We start from the raw sequence: 26,293 nt of genomic DNA on the forward strand, positions 1-26,293 counted from the left end.
AAGAGACAAATTTTTTGTTAGCAAAGCGGAGCTCTAAGCTTAATTCCCGGCGAGGCATTGCGAAAAAACCAAAAAACGGACTGATTTTGTCCCTTACTGTAGAAGAACATAGGGTGGATTAGAATAGTGAAACCATCCATAATAGCATGCATATGTAACCACAAGGCGCAGGTATATAATGAATAGTAACTTCGAGTACCAATTTCCGAGTTGTAACCACGAGTGCTAATTTCCGAGTTGTAACCATGTGCATATTTGAGTATGTGATATGTGAAACAACGTGTTTTAATTGCATTTCAAAATATCTATATAAAGAGACATGCCTTTTTTCTTTTTTTCTTCTTTATTTTATCTACTTAACATGCTTCGTTTCAACTCATCTGCTTCTGTCCATTCAAACAACGGTGCCACTCCTCGTAGGGGCGGTCGAGTATCTGGTCAAGTAGTTTCAAGCTACAGGTCTTATGTTCCTCCTGCTGGTGACCGTGTCCTTGAAGCGCAAATAATTGTTAGTCCCGAAAGAGCATGGGAGTAAGTTAATTATAATCAAAAATGTTACATTGCGATAGTGGGATTTATTTTCTTACTGACCCTTTACCTTTTTTTTGCAGTCATCTTTTATCCGCAAACAACGCCTTTCATAGAACCAATGTATGTGGCATTGATGGCTGTCGAAAAGTTTGCACCCTAAGAAATCGTGTCGACAGCGGAAGACTTACGTACTATTGTGCTGGTGGTCTTGACATCGATGAAAATGGTAATACTGTTGGTCACCCTGGTAGAAAGTCTCGTGTCTGTACGTACAACTCGGTTTTTTACAATCGTAAATGCTTGACAAACTACACTCTTTCGGTGATGTATGATTATCTAAAAGACGCAAGCATCACCAACATTTGCAACTCCCATGGCATGAGCCGTCCTGCTGTGACTTCATTGGCAAATGATCTTCGATTAATGATGCTCAGTGACTACAATGCCCATAATCGACAAGAGGAGCATAAACTAGGCTCCAATGTAAGGTGTCACCATATACAAATAGATGAGTCTAAGTTTGGCAAGCGAAAAAACCATCGTGGTCATCGTGTAGAAGGCATCTGGGTCTTTGGTATGGTTGAGTGCTTGGTCCCCACCAATGAGGCAGATCGGTTTTACACCTACACTGATCATCGAACTGGCGATCAAGAGCTGAGACCTAGGTATGAAGCAGGACGCAAATTCTTTTGCACCGTCCCTAATCGGACAGCGGCAACACTCTTGCCCATCATTTATGATACTGTCCAGCGTGGGTCACCATTTAGATCTGATGGATGGAGAGCATATTCCGGTCTGCACCCTAGGGAAGAGCGTGATGAGAATACTGGCGAGATACTTGACAATGCAAGCGCTTACAATGACGGCAACTTCTTCTTTGCCAGGCATCAGGTTGTCAATCATTCCTTAGACTTTGCCACGGTAGATCAAGTACAAGGTAACCAAGGCTCATTTTCTGGTTTGCCCATATCGGGAAAGATTCATACCAACATGATTGAAAGTATGTGGGCTCCTTTAAAAGCGTTTATCAAGCCTCGTAACCGAACCAAAGAAAACTGCTACAAACGCATCTTGGAGTATCTTTGGCGAAGCGAGAATGCCGGTAATGTCAAGCAGTACTTTGAGCGCATGATCCGCGAAGTGGCAATGAACTCAGATCCAGCTGAACGGTCTGCAGAAACTGAGGATTGGTTTACGCGTGGTCTTGATGGTAACTCACCTTCAGTGTCAGCTCGAATTGCAGCTAGAGACGCTCGTCGTTTTGAAGCATGGGTAGAACGTCGTCGTGCCCGCGATGCTAGGGAATTATTAGAAGAAGAAGCTATACAAGCTAACGATAGCGGGGAGGAGCTAAATGACACGGCAGAAACATCCAGCTTTTTACTTCAATCAGAGCAGGGCAGTCCTTTGGTATCTAGAAATGGTCAAAACGAAGCCTTACCTGCACGTAGTAATCGTCTTGGTGGAAGGCCTCGAACCGGAAGCCGCCCTGTTGGTAGACCTAGAGGTGTTAACCGTGCTACCCGTGCTACCCGTAGAAATTTAGGCAACAGAGCCAGTAATTCATAAATTAATTATGTTTACAAATAGTTCTAATTAAATATGTACCTGCGGGTTCTATGTCTTAATTGTATCCCTTTCATGCTTAACAATAAAAATAAAATATCACTCTCAAAACACTAAAAAGAATGATTTGCTATAAACTTACACTCCTTCCAAGTCAAGTTCATACATACTGATGATAGGTATGCTGTAGTAGTGATGTCTATTAAAAGTATGCCAAATTTCAGTCCCTTTGTCTGAGTAAAAGGTGCTATTGAGCAGTAACCAATTAAAGTCGACATTGGCAGATATAAGATTCAATGCAAGATTGTAATTAAAATAAAACAAGATATAAGATAAGTTAAATAAGATTATGTATGTCGTATTTTTGTTATTACACTTAAATGTTGAGTGCGATTGATCAATATCTCCATTCTATATAATTTAAAACTATTTTTATAAAAGGCTACTGATATATATCCTTCAATATGCACAGCTAACTTTAGTAACTCATACTTTGTAGCTATGGTTCCTTGATTACTAAATTTATGAAGACGTCGTCTGATTTAATGGGCTCTCTCGTCTGTCTTCACTCAATAAAAAAATTCAAATAACTCATCAATTATCAAGTTTCAAGTTTTACTTTATTTTGAACTGCAATCGAGTACGCACTATCCCAAATATCACAACAATGATTAATTTCAGGTTAATGCATTCTTCTAGAGTATGCTTTATATTAATGATGGTTCTTTGTGTTGTAGTCGTAAGGTTAAAAAAAAATAAAGCAAAAAAAAAAACAATAAAAACAACAACAAAAATAAAAAAACGCAGCAAAAAAAACAGTAACAAAAAAAACAATAGTAGCAATATAAGATTAAAATCCTTCTTTATTGCAGATTTCTTTATATTGCAAAAGAGCCCCGTTTTATGGATCAAAAGTTGGTATCTATTTATATTCTTTGTGAGTGTAGCTATAAAGGATATAGGTTCGGTAACGATGTCGTGATGAAGAACCAATGATTAAGCTAAAGCTTGTCGATGTTCTAATATACAGTAGCTTACAAAATTGTACAAGTGTTTTGCATTTTTTGCTTCTGTAAGATTTATCGATACCAAAACGATAAATAAGCTACAGCATGTTCTACATCATTCGATAGTATAGCTTCTTGGCTTTCTTTTGGTACTATTCAGTCGGCGATAACGTCATTTTGGATGGAGCTATGGCCGCTTACAAATGCCGACTACACTTGTACAATTTTGGAACCGATGTTTTAGAATAAAGTTTTTATTTAAATGTGTGCATTAAAAGCTGATCCAAAGACCCTTGTTCTCTATAATGTCAATACATCGTTGAGGCATAGTTTCAATATAATTTTGACATTCTTTTTCGGTAATTTCGTACCAAGTCTCGAACATACGAGTCCATAGTTCATCCATAGAGGCAGGAGGACAATCATACTGTTTAAACAAGCGTTTTTTTAAGGTATTTCACATGTTCTCAATTGGATTTAAGTCTGGAGACTGTGGAGGCCATTCCATTGTTGTAAAATCCTGTTCAGACAACTATTCAGATACGATTTTGGACTTATGCTTCGGACCGTTATCTTGCATAAATTCAAAATCAGTCATTCTCAGGCCATTTTCTTTACAATAGTCGGTCATAGACTTCACCAAATCATCTTGCAATACAGATAAATAGACGTTCTTGTCCATATTCTTGCCTACGTCGACAATATACCCAACCCCGTACCAGCTAATACAGCTCCAAACCATAAGCGATCCTCCACCATGTTTTACGGTTTGCTTTACATGCCTTCTTTTAAGCTTCTCATTTGGTTGCTTCCATGCATAAACCTTACCATCCGATCCAAAACGATTTACTTTAGTCCCATCAGACCAAATCACGCGTTTCCAGTCTTCTATGATCCAGTCAACGTGATTAAGAGCCCAGTCCAATCGCTTTCGTCTGTTTACTTCACTGAGCAATGGTTGTTGAGGCTTAACAAAAGAGGTTAAACCAGACCTACGCAACGATCTTCGCACTGTTTTGGCTGATACAACCTTTTGCAAGTCATTTTCGAGTGTGTTTCTGGCTTCTACTGCATTCTCTTGACCTTTAACAGTCACTAATCGGACTAAATACTGATCATCCCTGCTGCTGAGTAACTTGGGGTGACCTGCTTTAATGTTGTTTACTTCGTTTTTTATTGTTTTTCGAACGTTCTGAACAGTTACACGACTTGCTCCAGTTGTTTTCACTGTTTTTGATATAGAGTATCCGTTTTTTAAGCAGCTGATGATACGATTACGGAGATCTATGTTATGTTCTGGTAAAGTAAAAGAAATAACAAAGATAAACCAAAAGAATACTTTTTGAGACTGAACTTTATTTAAGACAATCTTAATTGTTAAAAAGAAAACATTACAAAGTCTACTATTTATATTCTTCTATCAATTGACGGGTAAATGAGTAGTTATGAGCGTAGATCCAATCATTGACACGTTTGATTGAATAGTGATCACTGAATCGATTATAAAAATCTTTAATTCGTTGTTTTTATAGATCTTATTGTTCTTTAACTGGTCTGGGAGAGTTGTCCCGTCTTCATTGAGAGGAAAGATATATTTATATGAAATGCCTCCAGTCAGATCAAAGTTGACTAGGTACCTGATCCATTATTATTCATTTACAGAAATAATGAATAGTAAAGATCATGGCTTATTTAGTGTTCATGTTTACTTTATAGAATGAATCTAATAGTGATAGTTTTATATAAAAAGAAGAAGAATATATTTTATTTAATAAAGATTTAAATTATTATCTTTTATCAATTTTAATATACTTCTTTTAGTTGTGATTATTCAATGTCCGTTATGATCAGACTCTGTTCTACAACAATCTACACTGATAGGTTGCATATGTTAAGGATACATAAGATTATAGCCACTTTATTTTAGTAAAAGGAATCGGATATGATCCTGAATAGTATGTTGACATAACTTTGGAATCATTTATAACATTATTCCCAGCACAGATCAATAAAAGACTTTGATTAGATTTTTATATTAAGCTTTATTCATATTAACTTCACACAGTCAAATGTATGGCGTGGTTGTAATATAGTTTATTGATGATATGAGCATGTTGAATAAGGAATGACAATTACTTACCGGATCATCATTAAGTCATGTAAACCTTTATCCTAACTGAGATATTATTATTAGCCATAATATCCAATCACGGAACTAGAGGATTTTATATTCATCCGTACCGTCTCCTAAATAGTCCTACATCCAGAGTTATCTGAAACCATCCCAATAGCATAATTGACAATACAAGCTAGGAACAGGCTAAACTAATAATTAGAAATAGTAATCATCTATTCTGTCGAATTGATCATAAATCTGTCCTAATTCTTTATCCGTGTCATGTCTATAAATACTCTCACTTTTTACATGTAGAATTTATCATATTCAATCTTAGTTATCTTAACTTAATAAAGAGATACCAAGTTCTAACAGTATTTCTTTATCTTTGTTGTTATACTACTTTTACCTAAAACCCCCCTATCCTAAACAGCATATTGGACGTTGGTACACTTTTATATAGCAGTTAGCTCCTGTAGGTGTAAGAAAAATGGCAGAAAAAGAAAGAAAAAGATACTTTGAGCATTGAAGAATAAAAAAAAATCTTTTTTGGTGGCTTACACTCTGTGACGAGCAAGACTATAAGCTGATATTGAAATATTTGAAGCGGTTCCAAAATTGTACAAGTGTAGTCGGCATTTGTAAGCGGCCATAGCTCCATCCAAAATGACGTTATCGCCGACTGAATAGTACCAAAAGAAAGCCAAGAAGCTATACTATCGAATGATGTAGAACATGCTGTAGCTTATTTATCGTTTTGGTATCGATAAATCTTACAGAAGCAAAAAATGCAAAACACTTGTACAATTTTGTAAGCTACTGTATGCATTTGAAATTGAACAATAGAAATAATAACCAGTCAATTAACTTTGATCTAATTACTTTTGGGGTTGACAATTGATTAAACTCTCTAGGATGACAAATACTGATCTTATTGTTCTAAATTTGGAAAAGTGTAGAATTGTTTAATCATAATTTAATCTTTTGCGTATCTTTATTTATTATAATTCAGCTGGAGTCGTGTAGAAAATAACTATGCTTACAACACTTCGTTAAGTATCAACTAAAGTAATAATTTTTTTTTCCTATTGTTAGAAATCTAATCCAATGTCATGAGTTCTTCTGATCTCACATAGATGAAATAACGCTATTCAAATCAGTGAGGAATCCACAGAATAAAAGATAATCTATCACAAACATAAAAAAGAACAAATGAAAAGTTTTCATAATCATAATTAGAATAACACTTGCTAAAGTATCTGAAGATTAGACGAACGCTTACAGTAGAAGATATCAAGCCATTCATTCAATAAGATATAAATATCTGACTTCAATTAGAATATTTTTAGTTTACATTAAACTGAGATATAAACCAGTCTCATGCAGGACTTACACTCTTTCCTTATTATTGTTCAGTCATTTTTTTCATTACACGACAACTGGGTATATGTTACGATTGTTATGTAAGATACTACGAAGGGCAATCTTTAATAGAATGAGCAATCAATGCAGAAATATCATCTGAGATTCTCAGAATATCTTAAGTGTAACTAGAAACAATATTCAGATTGCAGTCTACTTGTACAATTTCTTGTCCATCAGCAAAAGCACTTTTTTCACGCTTTAAGACGGATACCAAGCTGAGTTTCGATGTGATCACCTTGTAAATACCATCATTAAATGCGGAAACACTGTTTCTACCTATGGATAAGCTTGTCATATTGGAAGGACAAGAATTCGGCTTGTAATCCTTTCTGGTAGCATAATGTCCGTCCGACCAGGGGGTTTTTTCGTCTTTAAAAGCCTGTACCTCCTTGTGTGTTACAGTGAGAGATCTATGAGTACCGCCATTGGGGCTGAAGGAAAAGATACGATGCAAGGAGATTCCGGGCTGGGTATTTGTCCTACCTAGATGCCAAATATAGCAATCAATGCAAATAATTTTTCCGCATCGAATGGTGTTACTTTCGAGGCAGTCACGTTTAAACTCAGAGAGGTATGGCGCTTGCAACACGAAAAAACCTCTTTTGAGCTGACCACACAAAAACGATGCGGAGGGATTACTCTACCAATATTTGTACAACATCAGCAAGCAGTACCGCAATCGATGCAAGGCCATTGTCGACAATCAACTGCGTATTGGTCAAATATCATATTTTTTTACCCATTCATTTGGTAACAACACTCATTACTTTGCATTTGTCAATTGGTACAGCCATGCGACCCAACATTTTCCCACTTTTGATGGTACTGGCATCCAAGTGTGGAAGAATCAGTATGAACCAGTGTCAAGACTTAGCATACTTCCGATTCATCGCATTTATAATCCTGTTGCTGTCAAGCCATATATCGACAATAATATTCTCACTCTCTCTCTTCCAAGAAAAATTTATATGTAACAACTATGCAAAACTATTCAATCATTTATCATTATCATTATCATTATTATTTTATATATTTTACTAAAGAATCATTCAATAGACTACTTTTTTTTTAACAAATGTTTATTCAATTTGGTAAGAGACAACAAAACAGGAAACAAAAAAGAAAGCAAACAAAAAAGTGGATGCCTATGGCATTGGGTTGGCAGCAGCAGAGGAGGAAGGACCAGAAACAGAAGTGGGGAAGCCAAGAGCAGGGGAAGAAAAAGCCCAGGAAGGGTAGTACTCATGATCGAGTTTATCTGGGACCTCCATCTCAACATTTTGCACTCTTCTTCTAATTGTTGGTGGAGCTCCCTTTTTCTTTAGTAATTCTTTGTACCCTTTCTGAAGCTCTTTGTGGAATTCCACTACCTGTAGGCAATTAAGGTATATTAGAAAATGAGATTTATTGATATGTCATACTTACTCTTTCACTTCTGAATGATGGCCGTTTGACAATAAACGTACGGCCATCTTCATCTTCTGGGCCATTCTCCTCATCAGAGGTCCAATCAACCGTCAAGATCTTTTCGGCAAATGGGAACCGTGCTTGGTATGCAGCTGCGTTAGCGTTGTAAGCAACCCTCCTGTTAAGGAGTTTCTATTATAAAGTATTGATGTAAGTATTATAGGCATTTTATATTACAATTTTTAAATATCAAGTACTTACTGCATTTACGCGGCTGCGGCAGGCTGACGTTGGTGTCGTCACAGCTTTCCCATTTGCCTTATCCACCATGTAATAGAACTTGCTTCTAATCATGGTGAATACTTGCGAATCAGTCAGGCCATTGAAGCGTTGGTGCTTCCTGACTTCATCGCGCAACAGATTTTTTACTTTTCTGTTGGCCTTGTCGGTGATGGACTTGAGCGTATCAAACTTGATGCCACGGCCAGCCAAGTATTCACGGTAGTGATCAGCTATGTGATCCTATAATATAAGTAAAAAAAAAAAAAGAAAAAAAAAGAAATAAAGTTATTAAATTGTATTTGCTAATTGATACTTTAATTTTAGACTTACACTACACTGCTTTTTGATCCTGTTGATCTCAGCCATATCAACATACTGCTGCCCTTGCTGTGGCTGTTGAACTGGATGCTGCTGCTGCTGCTGCTGCAGTTGTTGCTGTTGCCACATTTGAGCAAAAAACTGCATTTGAGCAGCCATCATCTCTGGTGTGAGACCAGAGGCTGCTCCGAAGGCCTCTGCACCAGTATGGCTGCCAAAGCTTGCAACAGGAGCAGAAACGAGGACAGGAGCGGACACGGGAACAGGAAAAGGAACAGAAGCAGAAGCAGAAGCGGAAACAGGAGCAGGAGCGGGAGCGGGAGCGGGAGCAGAAGAAAGAGAAGAAGAAGGAGAAGGAACAACAGTGGACGATGATCCAGCAATGCCCATGGAAACTCTTGCCCTTTTGGGGGCATTGCTGGGAACGTTGATGGGGGTGGCGACGCGTCTGGACATTTTTTTAGAATAAGTATAAAGAAGGAAAAAAAAGAAAAATGTCCTACAATGTTTTTTTTATATTCTTCTGTTTCTTTTGTACTCTCTTTTTTTTTAAAAAAAAAAACACTATTTGGGTTGAAGATGTTAAAGTTAACTAAAGAATAAATTTAACAATATATAAACAAGCTTTTTGAATATTCTAATAGCTGCTCTAATTTCAAAAATAGCGTTAGAACGAGCTTTCATGGTTATTAGATTTGACTGATACCGAATAGTTGTAACACTAGTAAAATGAGACTATAAAAAAAAGTATTTTTTTTCCCTTTTTGTTTTTTTTTTTTTTTTAAAAAAAAACAATCTTCATAAAAGGTAAGTTCTTCATATTATATATATCATATTCCTGCTCTAACGGTGCTTTTACTTTAGTAAAACCATATCGGTTGCTTTCTTGATGTTTGAAATGGTCTTTATAAAGTCTCTTTCCCAGGATTATCGTTGCTTCCTTTACTTGTTGGTATAAGCTTAACTAGTGTCTTTTTTTCTTTTTTTTTCCTGTTCCATCTAAAGCAAGGTACTATTACTTTTACTATATACTCGATTGCTAATAGCTATTATAGATGCGTGTTGCTTCCCTTTTCTTTACTTATTGGTATAAGCTTAGCTAGCTTTGTTTTTTCTGAACCCATCTAAAGCAAGGTACTATTACTTCTATTACATAACCTATATAGCTAATAATTATCATAGATACATGCTGCTTCCTTTTTTATTTGTTGGTATAAGCTTAGCTAGTCTTCTGGCCTATCTAAAGAAAGATACTATTACTTCTACTACGTATACTCAATAGCTAATAATTATTATAGATACATGCTACTATGCTTTGGCCTTTTACTATCTCTTTCTCGCCCTTGCTTTGGTTCTTGAGTACTGATGTCTTTTCTTCTTTTGCTTTGAGTGCCCAAGTCCTTGAATCCTTGAATCTTTGAATCCTTGTGTCTTTGCATCCTTGAGCTTGGCCTTTTTTTTTTTTTTTTCTCATGAGAACCTTTTGAGTTCCACGAGATTAATTGATGTATTTTTAGATTAGTTGATGCTTTTTTGGTGACGATAGGTAAGTCAAGTAAGCTTTTAAAACACTACAAGCAAAGAAATACTGTATATTGTTATTATTATTTCATTTAAATAAAAAAAAAGCTATTTTTTATAAACCAAATCCCTATTTTTTTGTGTATATAAAGCAATATTTATTGCAATGTGAATGGTCAATAAAGAAGTATATAAAGCAATATGAGTGGTCGATAAAGAAGTGTATAAGGCAATATGAGTGGTTTATAAAGAACAAAAAGACAAATAAAGCATTGATTTGAAAAGTATCATTGGTCCCCAATTTTTTTCTGACGTAGAAAAGACTATGAAAAGCAGCTACCAAGATAGACGTCCTCGCACATTAAGGATTAAATCTACTTAGAACTCTGAATTATCACTCCCGTCAGTATCTGCATTAGCAAAACGCAGAATAAATAATAGAATTATAGGCCCGTAAAGTATGGCTGATATCGTCGTCGGCATAAATATGCATTCAATCACAGATTTTAATATTGCTGAACATAAAAGCATATACCTAACAACTAACGATTCGCAGAGTTTGCACGATTATTTGTAGTGTCCCACTGCAAATAATCGTTCCAATTGGATAAAGCATATCGCAAGATTGAACATTTTTTGGTTAACAGATATTTATGGGTTTTGGAGAAAAGATGTAACTTTCGTTGTATTGGTCATTTTTGAATTTTGAAAAAAGATTTAGGTGCGAAAAAAATAAAGAAATTTAACGATATTTTTGTTTTTTTTGTAGGGTAAGTATTCATAGAGTTATTCATGTTTTAAAAAAGTGTCTTTTTTTTTTTTCAAATGGTCTTTTTTTGGTAAGCCTGTTCCCCTCTACTGTTGAAAGACCGATGTCTTCTTTTTTTATTTTTGAGGGCAAAATGCGGAAATCAAAAGCAATTTGCGATTATTTTGTTCAGAAGAATACATATTAGGAAGGTGGTTTGTGATTTTTAGCTTAGGTCATTACGAACGTGTTACAGAACATAGAAAAATAATCGTGTTTGGGAAAAAAATGACCTGGTAAAAAAAGACTTGGTAAAAAAAAAAGACGAAGTTAAAAAAAAAGACGAAGTTAAAAAAAAAAGACGAAGTTAAAAAAAAAAGACGAAGTTAAAAAAAAAAGAAAAGAAAAGAGTATAGCTATAAAAAGTTCATTGTTCAAATGAAAACAGTACTCTAACAACAAATATACTTTATAGAAATGCAAATGCTATTACATTATAAAAAAAGAATACGTGTATATTCTAAAAGAATAAAAAATAAAGAAGCTCTGCTAACATTTTGTTACAAGGCAGTTATAATTAACAAATACATACAAAACACTTTTGTTTATCAAGTAAATAGATTGCTTTATTATTTTTTATGACAAATAATATAAAAGAATATATGTTTTTTAAGCTTATACTAGTTCATTACTTACTTTATGTTTGCACATGGGTGTAATTTGCCATTAGCCATTAGCCATTAGAGATGTGAGCAATGGCAACTTTCTTTACCAAAAATAACCTTTCAGTAACAAGCAACAATAAAGTCTGTTATTCTTATAGTTTTATCGTATTGGAAAGAACAACTTTGCTCATGAGGTTCATGTTCGTCATCCGAATGTGTCCCATTAGGAATTCCTAATGTAAGAAAAAAAAAAAAGAAACCGACATTAGACTTGGTTGCTATTGTTTTTTTTTATAAACTTACATTTGACTAGAACTTGAGCTTTCTTTTTTATCTTTTGTACCTTTGGCATCTAATGTGTTCTATAAAATAAAACTAGGGAGAAAAAAAAAAGCTATTTTACTGCTGTAGTTCGTTATCGACTTCGTTTTTTTTTTTTTACCTGAAATAAAAAAAAAAAAAAAAAAAAAATAATACTCTCCATGTTGAAGCTATAGCACTCGAGTAATAAAACTTGTTCAAGCAATGTATAAGTTATCTTTTGGGATATCATTAAATGTAAACTACATGAAAAGCAACTGTTTTTGACTTATACTGTAGCGGACAAAACTGGTGCACAAAAATGAAAATCAGTATTGCATCTCCGCCATATGTCTGCGACTTTTGTGACATATACCCTCTGAAAGGCAGTCTAAAATATACATTATGATATGTAAACGGGAACTGTGTCGGACATCCCGTAGGCATAAGGTCATTTTTAGTGATTTTTTGAATATTTCAATTTTCGCCAAAAATACAGTAAGGGACAAAATCAGTCCGTTTTTTGGTTTTTTCGCAATGCCACGCCGGGAATTATACTTAGAGCTCCGCTTTGCTGACAAAAAATTTACCTCTTTTTTCAACAAATCTGACAATACCTGTCGGGATTGGTATTGTTTAGTTTCCGACATGTTATAAGAAGATATATTGAAAATGACGGATTTTTATTTCTTTGAATTTTAATTAGTACTTGGTATCACGGCCCTTACGCTGGATTACGTCCCGAACTCGACGGGTCATGGAGTGAATAAGGTTTCTACAGTCCTCTGGAGTTGCTAGGTCATACCAAAGCTTCGAAACCTGGTCAAAAAATGCTTGATCAGCCTCAACCAGGGAAGGGGGTGGTCTTGTCATCTGTCCCCTCTTTTTAAGCATGGCCCATGCATTTTCAATTGGGTTAAGGTCAGGAGAGTATGCTGGCCAGCTCAGTAGCTTAACCTTGTTCTTTTGGAGCCATTTTGAAGGAGCTGAAGCACAATGGATGCTTGCATTATCTTGTTGAAAGATCATGCCACTACTTTGCAGGCCATAGTACTTCAATGTTTCCTTGTATTCCTCCTCAAGTACTGACGTGTATAGCTCACCATTTACATTACTTTGTAGCCAGGACATGTAGCCCCTCCATGTATAGTTATGCAACTCCAAAGCATGATCCCGCCTCCTCCATAAGCATGTTTCTTTTTGTAGTGATGGTCTCGAAAAGGTGCATTATCCTCTTTCCAAGCGTATTCTAGACCATTAGACCCTCTTTTTTGGATCTTTGTCTCATCAGAAAAGACAACGCGTTCCCAATCAGTCTCGGACCAGTCTTTATGAGCCTTTGCCCAATCATATCGTGCCTTTTGCCTGTCATTATTAAGTGGAAGTGCCGTCTTCTTTTTAGCCGATTTTAGACCTTTGCGTTTGAAAGTACGAGTAATTGTTTTTGGATTGACTGATCGATCTGGTTTTTTAATGCCAAAGGAAGCATCAGCTGCGCTTTTAGATAAGCCTAGTCTTATATCTCTAGCTGCTTTGGTTTCCTTCCTAGGTGTGAGTAAACGATGTCTACCCGCGCTATTTTTTGACTGCATCTTGGTTTTCCTTGAAATTATTCGAATCACGGACTTTCCACAGCCTACTTTCTTTTGAATTACATCCCATGGGATGGAGTGGTTCAACATGTTTTCAATTTGGGCATGTTTGTCGGCATTCTTTGCTGTCATGGCGTGTTTGGCTAATCTGAGATGAGGTAAAAGGGGAAAAAGAAAAAATGTAAAAAAATAAAATGAGCTAAAATATGAGAACGCGTAAGCGTTCACTGACGTCATAAGACATACCAAACTAAATTTCAAGTCAATCCAGTGACTGTTTCTGGAGATACGGGACCTAATGCAAAATCGGGCGTTAGCAGCTGTCGTGTTTGGTCATTAATGATGTCTTTATTTATTATTTTATTATTGATCTCAGTCCAGCCTACGTCAGACTATACAATTAATAGTCAGACGATATAATCCAGGGTTCATTCTAAATTATTAGTTCCTCTCCTTTTTCTTACTTAATAAATAGTAGTTGTTAGCTATTGACTTCTTACTGTTTTTACATGATAAGTACCAAATATCATAGCAGCAATCACGGAAAATCACTTTTTCCGCCATAACTACAGAAGAAATGCAGCTAGAAGCAATTAGGTTACACCAACATTTTTGTCTAGCTTACGTGCAAATTTAATGTCAGCAAAGCGGAGCTATAAATGTAATTCTCGGAGAGGCATTGCGAAAAAAACCAAAAAACGGACTGATTTTGTCCCTTACTGTACAAACAATGAATGCGATACGGTCCGACCTTCAACGAAAGGGTATACCGATTCGGTGAAGGAAGTTGAGAGATAGGAAAGGGACAAGAAGGAGAGACCAGAGCAGTAACACCCATCGAACCACGGTTGGCCGAAGGTACAGGAACACCATACACATGATACTGCATCCAGTCTGTAGGAAGAAGTGAAGGGGAAAGAAGCCAAGTCTCGGTAATGAAAAGGAGAGTAGAGGAGAGACAATGAGACAAGACCTCATGGACGGTCGTGGTCCGAAGACCATTCGCGTTCCAAAGGCTTATAGAAAGGTGTTGGACCTCACTCATAATGAGTGTGATCCAGCACTAGCGGCATCAGAGACCAAAGCATCTGACATAACCGTGTCGCCACGGAAAGCAGCGCCTGGATCCCGACCACGAGAAGCAGAAAGAGGAGAGGGAAGGGAGGACAAAATCTGACTCAAAGAGTCTTCATCGATCCAACCCTTGGATGAAAAGTACTTACCTATGGGACCCACCAGGTGAGCACGGCCAGCACCAAGACGAGAGAGAGCACGGGAGCAGCGAGTGAACTGGAGCTCAGCACATTCATTAGCCTTGTCAGCCAACGAAAGATGCTGGAGCTCAGGATCCGCCAAGTTGACAGGATCCAAAGGATCAAAACCGTCAACCAACGGAACCTTAGCAGTGGACAGAAGAGAGATCACCTCTTCTTTGTACAGAACATGGATAAGCAGACCAAGGACCTTGGGACCAGGGAAGCAGATGTCAAGGACACGGGAGAGATCAAGACCAAGCAGACGTAGGTTACGTCTGATTTCAGCACGGGTAAGTTTTCGGTTGCGATTCAAGTACAAGTACTCGAATCCACGAGGAGCAGAAGGATCAACAGGCTGAAAAGTACGACTTGCAGCAAGCTTGCGCTTTTTGGAGGCAGGTTTCGAAGCGTTACGAGCGGCAATGGCACTATAAGTGGGAACCACAGCAGTTGGAACTTGTTCATGAGCAGTAGGAAGAGCAGCAGGAAGGGACGAAACAGAAGAAACAGGTGCAGTAACAAGATTGTCAGAAGAAGAAGTCAATTGCGCCTTCAGATTCGCAATCTCTGCTTTGAGAGATGTGTTTTCAGATCGCAATGCATGGAGTTCGGCCAAGATGTCGTCGTGTGATGTAACACGGTTTTGCAGCGTTTGTACAGTATTTAATAAATACTGAATAGTGTTTTCCAAGTTATTTGAGCTTTGCATGTCGACATTCGCTTGGGCATTTGTCGACATCTGCGAATTAGTAGGGGTGAAATGTTGGGACATGGGAGATGTCGAAAATTGCAAAAAAAGTAGTTACGAACTTGAAAAAAATGTATGTTGTAGAGAAAAAATTAGCGAATTTTTTGGCGTTAAAACGGTTGATGGATGTATCGTATTGGGTGAGATATTTGAGTTCAAAGTTGATTACGCGTCCTATACCTTGTGTAACGGTCGGAAGAGCGAAAGAAAGGGTGGTCGCTTAGCTCAGGTTAAAGATTTGTTTTATTTAAAAAGAAGATATTGCAGGCGATTAATAAATCATTATTGCATCTTCAAGTACAAAAAAAGATAATAGATACAAAAAAAGGAGCCTGAGAAACAGAAAAACTCCAAAAAAAAGACAAAGAAAAAAGATGAGATTGGCTGCCTACTCCCACAACTTAGCTGACCTACTGTCACAACCCAACGGTAAGGAACTTTGATGGCTTTACTTCCGTGGGGGATCAGTAGGAGACAGACAAAGAAGGGTTTCAGTCAGAGCGACGAGCAGAACAAGAATACCAAGAGGCACCAGGAGAAGAGTCAATAGGGTAATACCTATCAGGACGGCAGAGACGTTGTATATGCCAGAGCATCAGTAACAGAGAAGACCACCAAGGAGGACAGCGAGCTGAGCGACCAAGGGGCAGCGAAGAGAGAGCAAAGTCAATGGGATAAGTCCCAGGAGGACAGCGAGGAAGGTCAGACCAGAGAAACGATGGTATGAGGTCGCACTCAAGAAAGTGACGACGAGAGCGACGATCACGTCCACAAGCACAGTCTTCAGGCTTACCAGGCAGCCAACCTAGACGCCAACGAACCAAGAGAGAACGTTCTGCACGAGTAGCAGGAACATAAAGAACGGGATCAACCACCAGAGCAGGGCGACATGCGCGTAATAGAACCTGGGTAGTGGAGGTGACGAGAGATGTGACTTGACGCTCACGATACTGGCGGAAGAAGGTCTTGAGCCGAGTATCGGAGGACGGACGAGGAGAAGGCAGAGCCAGGAAGAGTGGATTCTTGTCAAGATGGATCTTGATGCGAGATACAGGTAGAGTTGATGATAGCAAAGACAGCAAGCAAGAATCAGGAAGACAGCGAGCACGAAGGCAGAAGCGAGTAGTAAGCACATCTATGCGGTGGTGCATAGACGGCAAGGTTGTCATATGTTTGATAATCAATGTAGAAGACCAAACAGTATCTATCAGATATTATAATTAAGTTATACTTATGAATAAATCTAATAATTAAATATTATATTAATAATATATGAAAAATATATTCTTTCATTAAATAATATAATACATTATGTTATATTAAAAAGTTAATTTGTTATTTTTTATTTTTGTTATTATTATTATTTATACAATAACAATATATATATATTAGTCTTTGTTTAAAGAGATGTAAATCAAATATAAATTAATTTGTGTATATATTTTCATAAAAATCTGAATGACAATAACTATATTTAAAAATCCGGTAACATATGTAAGACCTTTAAATTGTAGCTTTTGTAGAAATAATTTTTTAATATGTAATGATTTATAAATATTTGTGTTATAAAATGTCTTGGCATTTTATTGTTACACACGATATTATAAATCTAAATTGTTTTAAGAAGAATGAAAAACAATTATGCTTTTAAGAAAAATGGAATTTATATATAAATAAAAATATGCAAACAATATTATATAATAACACTATTCAAATATGGACATCGACTTAGATATTATGGATAATTATGCAAATAAAAATGATGAAAATATTTTAAAATACAGAAAAGAATTAAAAATTGAAATAAATAAATTAATATTAGAACAATGGGGTTTTTTAGGTCAAGATTGGAAAAAAGTAGAAAATAAATATAAACATAGAACAGAGTTAAAAAATGTTAAAAATATTAATGAAATTAAAGATGAGTTATTAAACAAATTAGGGTATATTGCTGTATTCTTCTTTATTACAGCTTTATATACACATAAGGAATACCCAGGTCCATATTTAGAAGTTGAAAAAGCTTTATTATTATTATATCAATTGACATCTGGTTTTACTTCAAAAAATATTAAGAAATATATACCATATTCAACATTCTATACAATTTATAAAGAATTTTGGATTAAAAATTATGAAAATTTAAATAAATTCGTGGATTATTGCTTAATAAATATGTTTAGTAACATAAAAATTAGAGTTTTATCAAGTTTAATTAAAAACCCAAAGAATTTTAAAAATATAACTTTAATTCTTGATGGCCACGATACAGCCATAGAATATGACAAACCAGATATTTCATCATAGAAAAAATGGTCATATAAATTAAAAACTTCTGGAATTAGAACACAAATATTAGTAGATATAAATGAAATGATTATAAATGTTTCAGATAGTGAACTTTGTGGTTGTAGCAGTGATGGAGGAATGTTTTTAAACATGAAATTATATAAAAAGATAAAAGAACATGATTGTGTTGCATTAGATGGAGGGTATACATTATTCATCAAACAATTTGAGAACTTATGTAAGAATAGAAATATTAAACTATGTGATAAAAATTTTTTCTATCCAATAAGAAAAGAAAATGGTATTCCATTAAATGTTCAAGAAGAACACTATAACAAAGTGTTTGGTAGTTTCAGATCTACTGTGGAAAATCAATTTAAAGATTTATATAATAAATTTAAAAGATTCAGTAATAACAATTCTATATTAAAAACGGATGACATAAAATACATTAATTTACAATTAAAAGTTTCATTTTTATTAAAGAATATTCAAAATTTTTCAGATAAATTTAATATAATAGTTCAAGAGCAACATAAACTTTGGGTTAACGAAAATTTTGATTTTCCTAGTGATATTAGATTAATAGATATAGTATATACAAATCAAATGGAACAGATTGAAAAGTTAAAAGAATTAAATAAATTGCAAACAGAATTAATAAATTTAGACATTATTGATGATGAAAATAGTAATTGTATGATAATAGATAATAATGAAGATAATGTTAGTGATGAAAATATTGAAAATGATAATGGTAACGAAAGTGAAATAGATTTTCCAGAATATAAAAGTATTTCTAAAAAACGAAAAAGACGATCTAAAAATAAAACAACTAATTTAAATATATATGATATAAGAAACGTAAATCATGATGAAAATATTTTTGAAATTGAAGAAATATTAGATCATAAAATAGAAACTAAAAAATATGTGTTTTACGTTAAATGGAAAGGTTATAGTGAAAAAGAAAATTCCTGGGTAAAAGAAGTTGATTTTAAACAAAAAGAAATTATTATTGATTATTTTAAGGATAAAAAAATATTATATAAAGAATAACAAAAAATTTATAGTAAATATTTTTTAGTTTATAAAATAACATATTATATTATAAATAAGATTTAATTTTTAGTTATTGTTTGATCATCGTAGAGGAGGTGGCATGACCACCAACCATCATACGAAGGCAGCGATCTTGAAGACGTTCAATTTCTTTGATTTGAGTAGCTGTAAACTTGGAGATCGCAAGGCCATACTCGAACTTGGGTCTGATGAATGTGGCATAGATGCGAGCACAAAGGAGAAGAGAAAAGCCTTGACGATTCACGCCAATCTTGTTAAGAATACCCATAAGTTGAATAACACCAGGAGACCGAAGAGGAAGCACCGAAGCAGCAGAGAGACCAGTCTTGACGAACGGCATACCAAGGTATACGAACTTGTCGACCAAAGGAAGAGATGTACCATAGAGCTTTAGTTAGGTTGAACCAGAGGATGATGAAGATGAAGTGGGGTGGTTGAGCACCGCACACTTCAGAGGATTCCATCTATAGCCAAGGGACAAGGAGTGATCTTCACAGAGCTTGAGCATCTCTTTTACTGACTTTGCCGAGCCAATGACTGCGACATCGTCAGCAAAGAGGAGAGAGTTGACTGGGACCATAGAGAAACATTTTGTTCTTAATGTTATTATTATGAACTTATTCTGATATTTATCATTTATGTTTTTTATATTTATGTATTATACATTATATACGTTTATTATAAATATATATTAAAATTGTATATGCTTTATTTACAATGTTTTATATTTACGCAATTATAAAATTATCTAAATTACAATTAGTCTATATTGTATAGAATGCATATTTATATCAGCATGCTTATATTTTTATAAATTTTTTATATATTAATACATTTAAAGAAAAAAATCATACATATATATCTAAAAATGTTTCTCATACCAGCATCAGCAGAACCAGAGGAAGGAGCCAAATGAGTAGCAGGAACAGCAACTTGACGAAGTAAGGAAGGAAGTGTGTTGATGTACACCGAGTACAAATGAGGACTGAGAACAGAACCTTGCAAGACACCGGTGACAGGAGAAAAAGGAGCGGAAGAGTGATTAGATACCAAGACAGACACCGAGACATCATCGAAGAGGTGGACCAAGAGAGGCAGACAGGGAGACGAACCAGCACCAGAGCGAGAGAGAGCATCCCAGATAACACGCCGGTCGACGGTATCGTAGGCCGACTTGATATCCAGGAATGCCACCACAGGGAACCGATGAGAGCGACGGTAATAGGACTGCATCAACTCATGAAGACACAAGGCCTGGTCAAGAGCTGAGCGACGAGGACGAAAGCCACCTTGAGCCAGATCGAGTTGAGGCGACACCGAGGCGAGCCATGGAGCAAGACTAAGCTCAAGGAGCTTTCGGAATACCGAGGTCAATGAGATTGGGCGATAGTTGGACGGCAGCGAAGAATCACCTTTCTTGAAGATCGGATAGACTTGAGCATGCCGCCAAAGAGAAGGAACGTAAGACCATTGGCAGCACAAGGAAAAGAACCAAGACAGTAAGTGGGACAGGTCAGTACTGATCGGCTTGAGCATCTCGGCCTTGATGTGATCAGTACCAGGAGCTTTACGAGTAGGGAGCTGACCGATGTAAGTGTGGATGGTTAAAGGAGCGAATAAAGAACTTGAAGAACCAGGAGGACCAGAGGGAGACGTACCAGAAGGAGACGAACCATGGAGACCAAGAGGCAAACCAAGAGAGGATGGAGATGGAGGTGGTGATGGGCGAGTTGGAGGTAGTAGACTGCCATCAAAGACCGAAGCCAAGTGACTAGCCATTACCTCAACTGCCTTAGACGGACCATCAGGATGAGAGAAGGATGAGGACGACTGATGTCGTCGTTTGAGTTGCTTGACTTTTGATATGGCTTTGGTAAAGTCGGATTCCAGAGACTTGCAGAATGCTTGCCAGGACAGACGTTTGGCATTGGCCACAGCTTGACGAAAGGAAACATTTGCTTGTTGATGCTGATGCCACCAATAGACTTTGTCGATGCCAAAGGCACGACGCCATCTACGGTAGCATCGGTTGCGGTAGTCAGCAGCATCTTGTAGTTGTTGCGTCCAATACTTTTTCCAATGCGATGGACGAGGAGGACGATCACCGACAGAAGAGTCAAGAGAGCGGTAGATAATGTTGTTGAGCGACGCGTTGAGGTCGTCAATAGGCGGACGTGAAGAAGGAGGGTGTTGAACCAACCTCTTCAGTTGAGATAGCAAAGGAGCTGAGGACGAACGAAAGGTATCTTGATAGAGCTGACAAGGATCAGGTTCACCAAGGCGAGACAAGTTCCATAGTCGACGAGGATGTAGAGTAGCATCAGATGTAACAGATGAAGACTCAGAGGCACTTGACTGAGCAAAAGAGAATGACAGCGTAAGTAGTCGATGGTCAGAACCAAGAGACAAGTCAGACGCGATGTCAAGGCGAGGAGACAGCAATGACGCGTTTGTTAAAAACATGTCAATGATGCTACTCATCTCTCGATCATCACGAAACCCGACCCAGGTAGGAATACCATGAGCCAGTGGGCCGTTCAGAACGGTAAGAGAGCGATCAGCAAGCCAGCGAGCCATAGCAGCACCACGAGGAGAGACCAGTGCATCACCAGTGAGGTCACCAAGACGAGCATTGAAGTCGCCACAAATAAAAGTATTGGGTAAGGAAGGAATGGAGGAGAGTACACTAACAAAGTCAGAGGTAGAAAGAGGAGGAGGGACATACAAACAATGAATGCGAAAGGATCCGACCTTCAACGAAAGGGTATACCGATTCGGTGAAGGAAGTTGAGAGACAGGAAAGGGACAAGAAGGAGAGACCAGAGCAGTAACACCCATCGAACCACGGTTGGCCGAAGGTACAGGAACACCATACACATGATACTGCATCCAGTCTGTAGGAAGGAGTGAAGGGGAAAGAAGCCAAGTCTCGGTAATGAAAAGGAGTGTAGAGGAGAGACAATGAGACAAGACCTCATGGACGGTCGTGGTCCGAAGACCATTCGCGTTCCAAAGGCTTATAGAAAGGTGTTGGACCTCACTCATAATGAGTGCGATCCAGCACTAGCGGCATCAGAGACCAAAGCATCTGACATGACCGTGTCACCACGGAAAGCAGCGCCCGGGTCTCGACCACGAGAAGCAGAAAGAGGAGAGGGAAGGGAGGACAAAATCTGACTCAAAGAGTCTTCATCGATCCAGCCCTTGGTAGAAAAGTACTTACCTATGGGACCCACCAGGTGAGCACGGCCAGCACCAAGACGAGAGAGAGCACGGGAGCAGCGAGTGAACTGGAGCTCAGCACATTCATTAGCCTTGTCAGCCAACGAAAGATGCTGGAGCTCAGGATCAGCCAAGTTGACAGGATCCAAAGGATCAAAACCGTCAACCAACGGAACCTTGGCGGCAGAGAGAAGAGAGATCACCTCTTCTTTGTAAAGAACATGGACGAGCAGACCAATAACCTTAGGGCCAGGGAAGCAGATGTCCAAGACACGAGACAGATCAAGACCAAGCAGACGCAGGTTACGTCTGATTTCAGCACGGGTAAGTTTACGATTGCGATTCAAGTACAAGTACTCGAACCCACGAGGAGCAGAGGGGTCCACTGGTTGGAACGTACGACTAGCAGCAAGTTTTCTTTTTTTGGTAACTGGCTTGGGACCAGCACGGGCAGCAACAGCACTGTAGGTAGGCACAGAGACATTGGAAACTTGATTAGGAGGACGATCAAGTGTGGCAGAGGAGGAGACAACATTGGAATCAGTGGCAGTTGACAATTTGTTGGATGCTGATTTCAATTGGGCATGGAGATTAGCAATCTCGGCCTTTAATGTTGCATTTTCATTACGCAATGTTGACAATTCGTTTAAAATGTCGTCGTGAGTTGTAACACGTTCTTGAAGCGTGTTAACAGTGTTGAGAAGGTACTTGAACACATTTGAAATGTCATTTGGGTTTGACATGTCGACATTTGCAATGGCATTTGGCGACATCTGCAAATTAGCAAGGGTGAAATGTTGGGACATGGGTGATGTCTAAAATATTCAAAATAAGAGTTTTCGGGCTGAAAAAAATATATGTTGTAGAGAAAAAAAAGGCGCGTTTTTTGGTATTAAAATGGTGGATGGATGTATCGTATTGGTGTTGTAAATCGAGTTCAAAGATGAGCAAAAATAAATACCTTGTGTAACGGTCGGAAGAGCGAAAGAAAGCGGTCGCTTAGCTCAGGTTAAAGATTTTGTTTTATTTAAAAAGAAGATATTTGCAGGCGATTAATAAATCATTATTGCATCTTCAAGTACAAGAAAAGAATAAGTACAAAAAAGGAGCCTGAGAAACAGAAAAACTCCAAAAAAAAGATAAATAAAAAAGGTGAGATATGCTGCCTACTTCCACAACTTAGCTGACCTACTGTCACAACCCAACGGTAAGGAACTTTGATGGCTTTACTTCCGTGGGGGATCAGTAGGAGACAGACAAAGAAGGGTTTCAGTCAGAGCGACGAGCAGAACGAGAATACCAAGAGGCACCAGGAGAAGAGTCAATAGGATAATACCTATCAGGACGGCAGAGACGTTGGATGTACCAGAGCATCAATAAGAGAGACGACCACCAAGGAGGACAGCGAGCTGAGCGACCAAGGGGCAGCGAAGACAAAGCAAAATCAATTGGATAGGACCCAGGAGGACAGCGAGGAAGGTCAGACCAGAGGAAGGACGGGATCAAATCACACTCGAGGAAGTGACGGCGAGAGCGACGATCGCGTCCGCAAGGACAGTCTTCTGGTTTACCAGGCAGCCAACCAAGACGCCAACGGACCAAGAGAGAGCGTTCTGCACGGGTTGCAGGAACATAAAGAATGGGATCAACCACCAGAGCAGGGCGACATGCGCGTAGGAGAACCTGGGTAGTGGAGGTGACGAGAGATGTGAGTTGACGCTCACGATACTGGCGAAAGAAGGTCTTGAGCCGAGTATCGGAGGACGGAGCAGGAGAAGGCAAAGCCAGGAAGAGCGGATTGTTTTGCAAATGGATGGTTAGACGACAGGCGGGCACCGAGGAGACCATCAGCGACAGGAGACACGAGCGAGGCAGAGAGCGAGCACGAAGGCAGAAGCGAGTTGTGAGCACATCTATGCGGTGGTGCATAGATGGCAAAGTGGTGACATGCTTGATAACTGATGTAGAGGAGGTGGCATGGCCACCAACCATCATACGAAGGCAGCGATCTTGAAGACGTTCAATTTCTTTTACTTGAGCAGTGGTAAACTTGGAAATAGCGAGGCCATATTCGAATTTAGGACGGACAAAAGTAGCATAGATCCGGGAACAGAGCAACAATGAGAAACCTTGACGGTTGACACCTATCAAATTGAGGATGGACATGAGCTTTAGAACACCAGGAGAACGAAGAGAGAGCACCGAAGCAGCAGAGAGACCAGTCTTGACAAACGGCATACCAAGATACACGAATTTGTCGACCAAAGGAAGAGATGTACCATAAAGGCTTAGTTGGGTTGAACCAGAAGATGATGACGAGGAAGTGGGGTGGTTGAGCACCGCACACTTCAGAGGATTCCATCGATAGCCGAGAGATAAGGAGTGATCCTCACAGAGCTTGAGCATCTCTTTAACTGACTTTGCCGAGCCAATGACTGCGACATCGTCAGCAAAGAGGAGAGAGTTCACTGGGACCATACCAGCATCAGCAGAACCAGAGGAAGGAACCAAATGAGTAGCAGGAGCAGCAACTTGACGAAGTAAGGAAGGAAGTGTGTTGATGTACACCGAGTACAAGTGAGGACTGAGAACAGAACCTTGCAAGACACCGGTGACAGGAGAAAAAGGAGCGGACGAGTGATTTGACACCAAGACAGACACCGAGACATCATCGAAGAGGTGGACCAAGAGAGGCAGACAGGGAGACGAACCAGCACCAGAGCGAGAAAGAGCATCCCAGATAACACGCCGGTCGACGGTATCGTAGGCCGACTTGATATCCAGGAATGCCACCACAGGAAACCGATGAGAGCGACGGTAGTAGGACTGCATCAACTCATGAAGACACAAGGCCTGGTCAAGAGCTGAGCGACGAGGACGAAAGCCACCTTGAGCCAGATCGAGTTGAGGCGACACCGAGGCGAGCCATGGAGCAAGACTAAGCTCAAGGAGCTTTCGAAACACCGAGGTCAGTGAGATAGGTCTATAATTGGACGGCAGCGAAGGATCACCTTTCTTAAAGATTGGAAAGACCTGGGCATGGCGCCAAAGAGAAGGAACGTAGGACCACTGACAGCACAAGGAGAAGAACCAAGACAGTAAGTGGGACAGGTCAGTACTGATCGGCTTGAGCATCTCGGCCTTGATGTGATCAGTACCAGGAGCTTTACGAGTAGGGAGCTGACCGATATATGTATGAATGGTTAAAGGAGCGAATAAATAGCTTGAAGAACTAGAGGGACCAGAGGGAGACGTACCAGAAGGAGACGAACCATGGAGACCAAGAGGCAAACCAAGAGAGGATGGAGATGGAGGTGGTGATGGGCGAGTTGAAGGTAGTAGACTGCCATCAAAGACCGAAGCCAAGTGACTAGCCATTACCTCAACTGCCTTGGACGGACCATCAGGATGTGAAAAGGATGCGGATGACTGATGTCGTCGTTTGAGCTGCTTGACTTTGGAGATGGCTTTGGTAAAGTCAGACTCGAGAGACTTGCAGAATGCTTGCCAGGACAGACGTTTGGCATCGAGGACAGCTTGACGAAAAGAGGTGTTTGCTTGTTGATGTTGATGCCACCAATAGACTTTGTCGATGCCAAAGGCACGACGCCATCTACGGTAGCATCGGTTGCGGTAGTCAGCAGCATCTTGTAGTTGTTGCGTCCAATACTTTTTCCAATGCGATGGACGAGGAGGACGATCACCGACAGAAGAGTCAAGAGAGCGGTAGATAATGTTGTTGAGCGACGCGTTGAGGTCGTCAATAGGCGGACGTGAAGAAGGAGGGTGTTGAACCAACCTCTTCAGTTGAGAAAGCAAAGGAGCAGAGGATGAACGAAAGGTATCTTGGTAGAGCTGACAAGGATCAGGTTCACCAAGGCGAGACAAGTTCCATAGCCTACGAGGATGTAGAGAAGCATCAGGTGTAACAGATGAAGACTCAGAGGCACTTGACTGAGCAAAAGAGAATGACAGCGTAAGTAGTCGATGGTCAGAACCAAGAGACAAGTCAGACGCGATGTCAAGGCGAGGAGACAGCAATGACGCGTTTGTTAAAAACATGTCAATGATGCTACTCATCTCTCGATCATCACGAAACCCGACCCAGGTAGGAATACCATGAGCCAGTGGGCCGTTCAGAACGGTAAGAGAGCGATCAGCAAGCCAGCGAGCCATAGCAGCACCACGAGGAGAGACCAATACATCACCAGTGAGGT

At 38.7% G+C, this 26,293-nt stretch overlaps 9 protein-coding genes across 9 annotated transcripts; 1 reads left to right on the plus strand and 8 right to left on the minus strand.

Annotated features, from left to right (window-relative positions):
- Positions 1 to 361: 361 nt before the first annotated feature.
- RO3G_17247 (uncharacterized protein) lies at positions 362 to 2,100 on the plus strand (the record flags this gene model as incomplete). Its single annotated transcript, XM_067671831.1, has 2 exons — positions 362 to 531; positions 645 to 2,100. The coding sequence occupies 2 exons, from the start codon at positions 362 to 364 to the stop codon at positions 2,098 to 2,100; spliced, it is 1,626 nt and encodes a 541-aa protein (XP_067527772.1).
- Positions 2,101 to 7,790: 5,690 nt separating this feature from the next.
- Positions 7,791 to 9,108, minus strand: RO3G_17248 (uncharacterized protein; the record flags this gene model as incomplete). The annotated part of the gene is made up of 4 exons (XM_067671832.1): positions 7,791 to 8,015; positions 8,071 to 8,244; positions 8,314 to 8,574; positions 8,665 to 9,108. 4 exons carry the CDS (start codon positions 9,106 to 9,108, stop codon positions 7,791 to 7,793), a joined length of 1,104 nt encoding a protein of 367 aa, XP_067527773.1.
- Positions 9,109 to 12,588: 3,480 nt separating this feature from the next.
- Positions 12,589 to 13,610, minus strand: RO3G_17249 (uncharacterized protein; the record flags this gene model as incomplete). Its single annotated transcript, XM_067671833.1, has 2 exons — positions 12,589 to 12,922; positions 12,997 to 13,610. 2 exons carry the CDS (start codon positions 13,608 to 13,610, stop codon positions 12,589 to 12,591), a joined length of 948 nt encoding a protein of 315 aa, XP_067527774.1.
- Positions 13,611 to 14,519: 909 nt separating this feature from the next.
- RO3G_17250 (uncharacterized protein) lies at positions 14,520 to 15,506 on the minus strand (the record flags this gene model as incomplete). Its single annotated transcript, XM_067671834.1, has 1 exon — positions 14,520 to 15,506. One exon carries the CDS (start codon positions 15,504 to 15,506, stop codon positions 14,520 to 14,522), a length of 987 nt encoding a protein of 328 aa, XP_067527775.1.
- Positions 15,507 to 15,973: 467 nt separating this feature from the next.
- Positions 15,974 to 16,633, minus strand: RO3G_17251 (uncharacterized protein; the record flags this gene model as incomplete). The annotated part of the gene is made up of 1 exon (XM_067671835.1): positions 15,974 to 16,633. The coding sequence occupies one exon, from the start codon at positions 16,631 to 16,633 to the stop codon at positions 15,974 to 15,976; it is 660 nt and encodes a 219-aa protein (XP_067527776.1).
- Positions 16,634 to 18,903: 2,270 nt separating this feature from the next.
- RO3G_17252 (uncharacterized protein) lies at positions 18,904 to 19,194 on the minus strand (the record flags this gene model as incomplete). Its single annotated transcript, XM_067671836.1, has 1 exon — positions 18,904 to 19,194. One exon carries the CDS (start codon positions 19,192 to 19,194, stop codon positions 18,904 to 18,906), a length of 291 nt encoding a protein of 96 aa, XP_067527777.1.
- A 419-nt stretch (positions 19,195 to 19,613) lies between these two features.
- On the minus strand, positions 19,614 to 21,431 carry RO3G_17253 (uncharacterized protein; the record flags this gene model as incomplete). The annotated part of the gene is made up of 2 exons (XM_067671837.1): positions 19,614 to 19,618; positions 19,736 to 21,431. 2 exons carry the CDS (start codon positions 21,429 to 21,431, stop codon positions 19,614 to 19,616), a joined length of 1,701 nt encoding a protein of 566 aa, XP_067527778.1.
- A 464-nt stretch (positions 21,432 to 21,895) lies between these two features.
- RO3G_17254 (uncharacterized protein) lies at positions 21,896 to 22,882 on the minus strand (the record flags this gene model as incomplete). The annotated part of the gene is made up of 1 exon (XM_067671838.1): positions 21,896 to 22,882. One exon carries the CDS (start codon positions 22,880 to 22,882, stop codon positions 21,896 to 21,898), a length of 987 nt encoding a protein of 328 aa, XP_067527779.1.
- Positions 22,883 to 23,345: 463 nt separating this feature from the next.
- Positions 23,346 to 26,252, minus strand: RO3G_17255 (uncharacterized protein; the record flags this gene model as incomplete). The annotated part of the gene is made up of 1 exon (XM_067671839.1): positions 23,346 to 26,252. One exon carries the CDS (start codon positions 26,250 to 26,252, stop codon positions 23,346 to 23,348), a length of 2,907 nt encoding a protein of 968 aa, XP_067527780.1.
- Positions 26,253 to 26,293: the final 41 nt, after the last annotated feature.

Source organism: Rhizopus delemar, genomic scaffold (genome assembly GCF_000149305.1).
Source record: "Rhizopus delemar RA 99-880 supercont3.29 genomic scaffold, whole genome shotgun sequence".
In the NCBI taxonomy this organism is placed as follows: domain Eukaryota; kingdom Fungi; phylum Mucoromycota; class Mucoromycetes; order Mucorales; family Rhizopodaceae; genus Rhizopus; species Rhizopus delemar.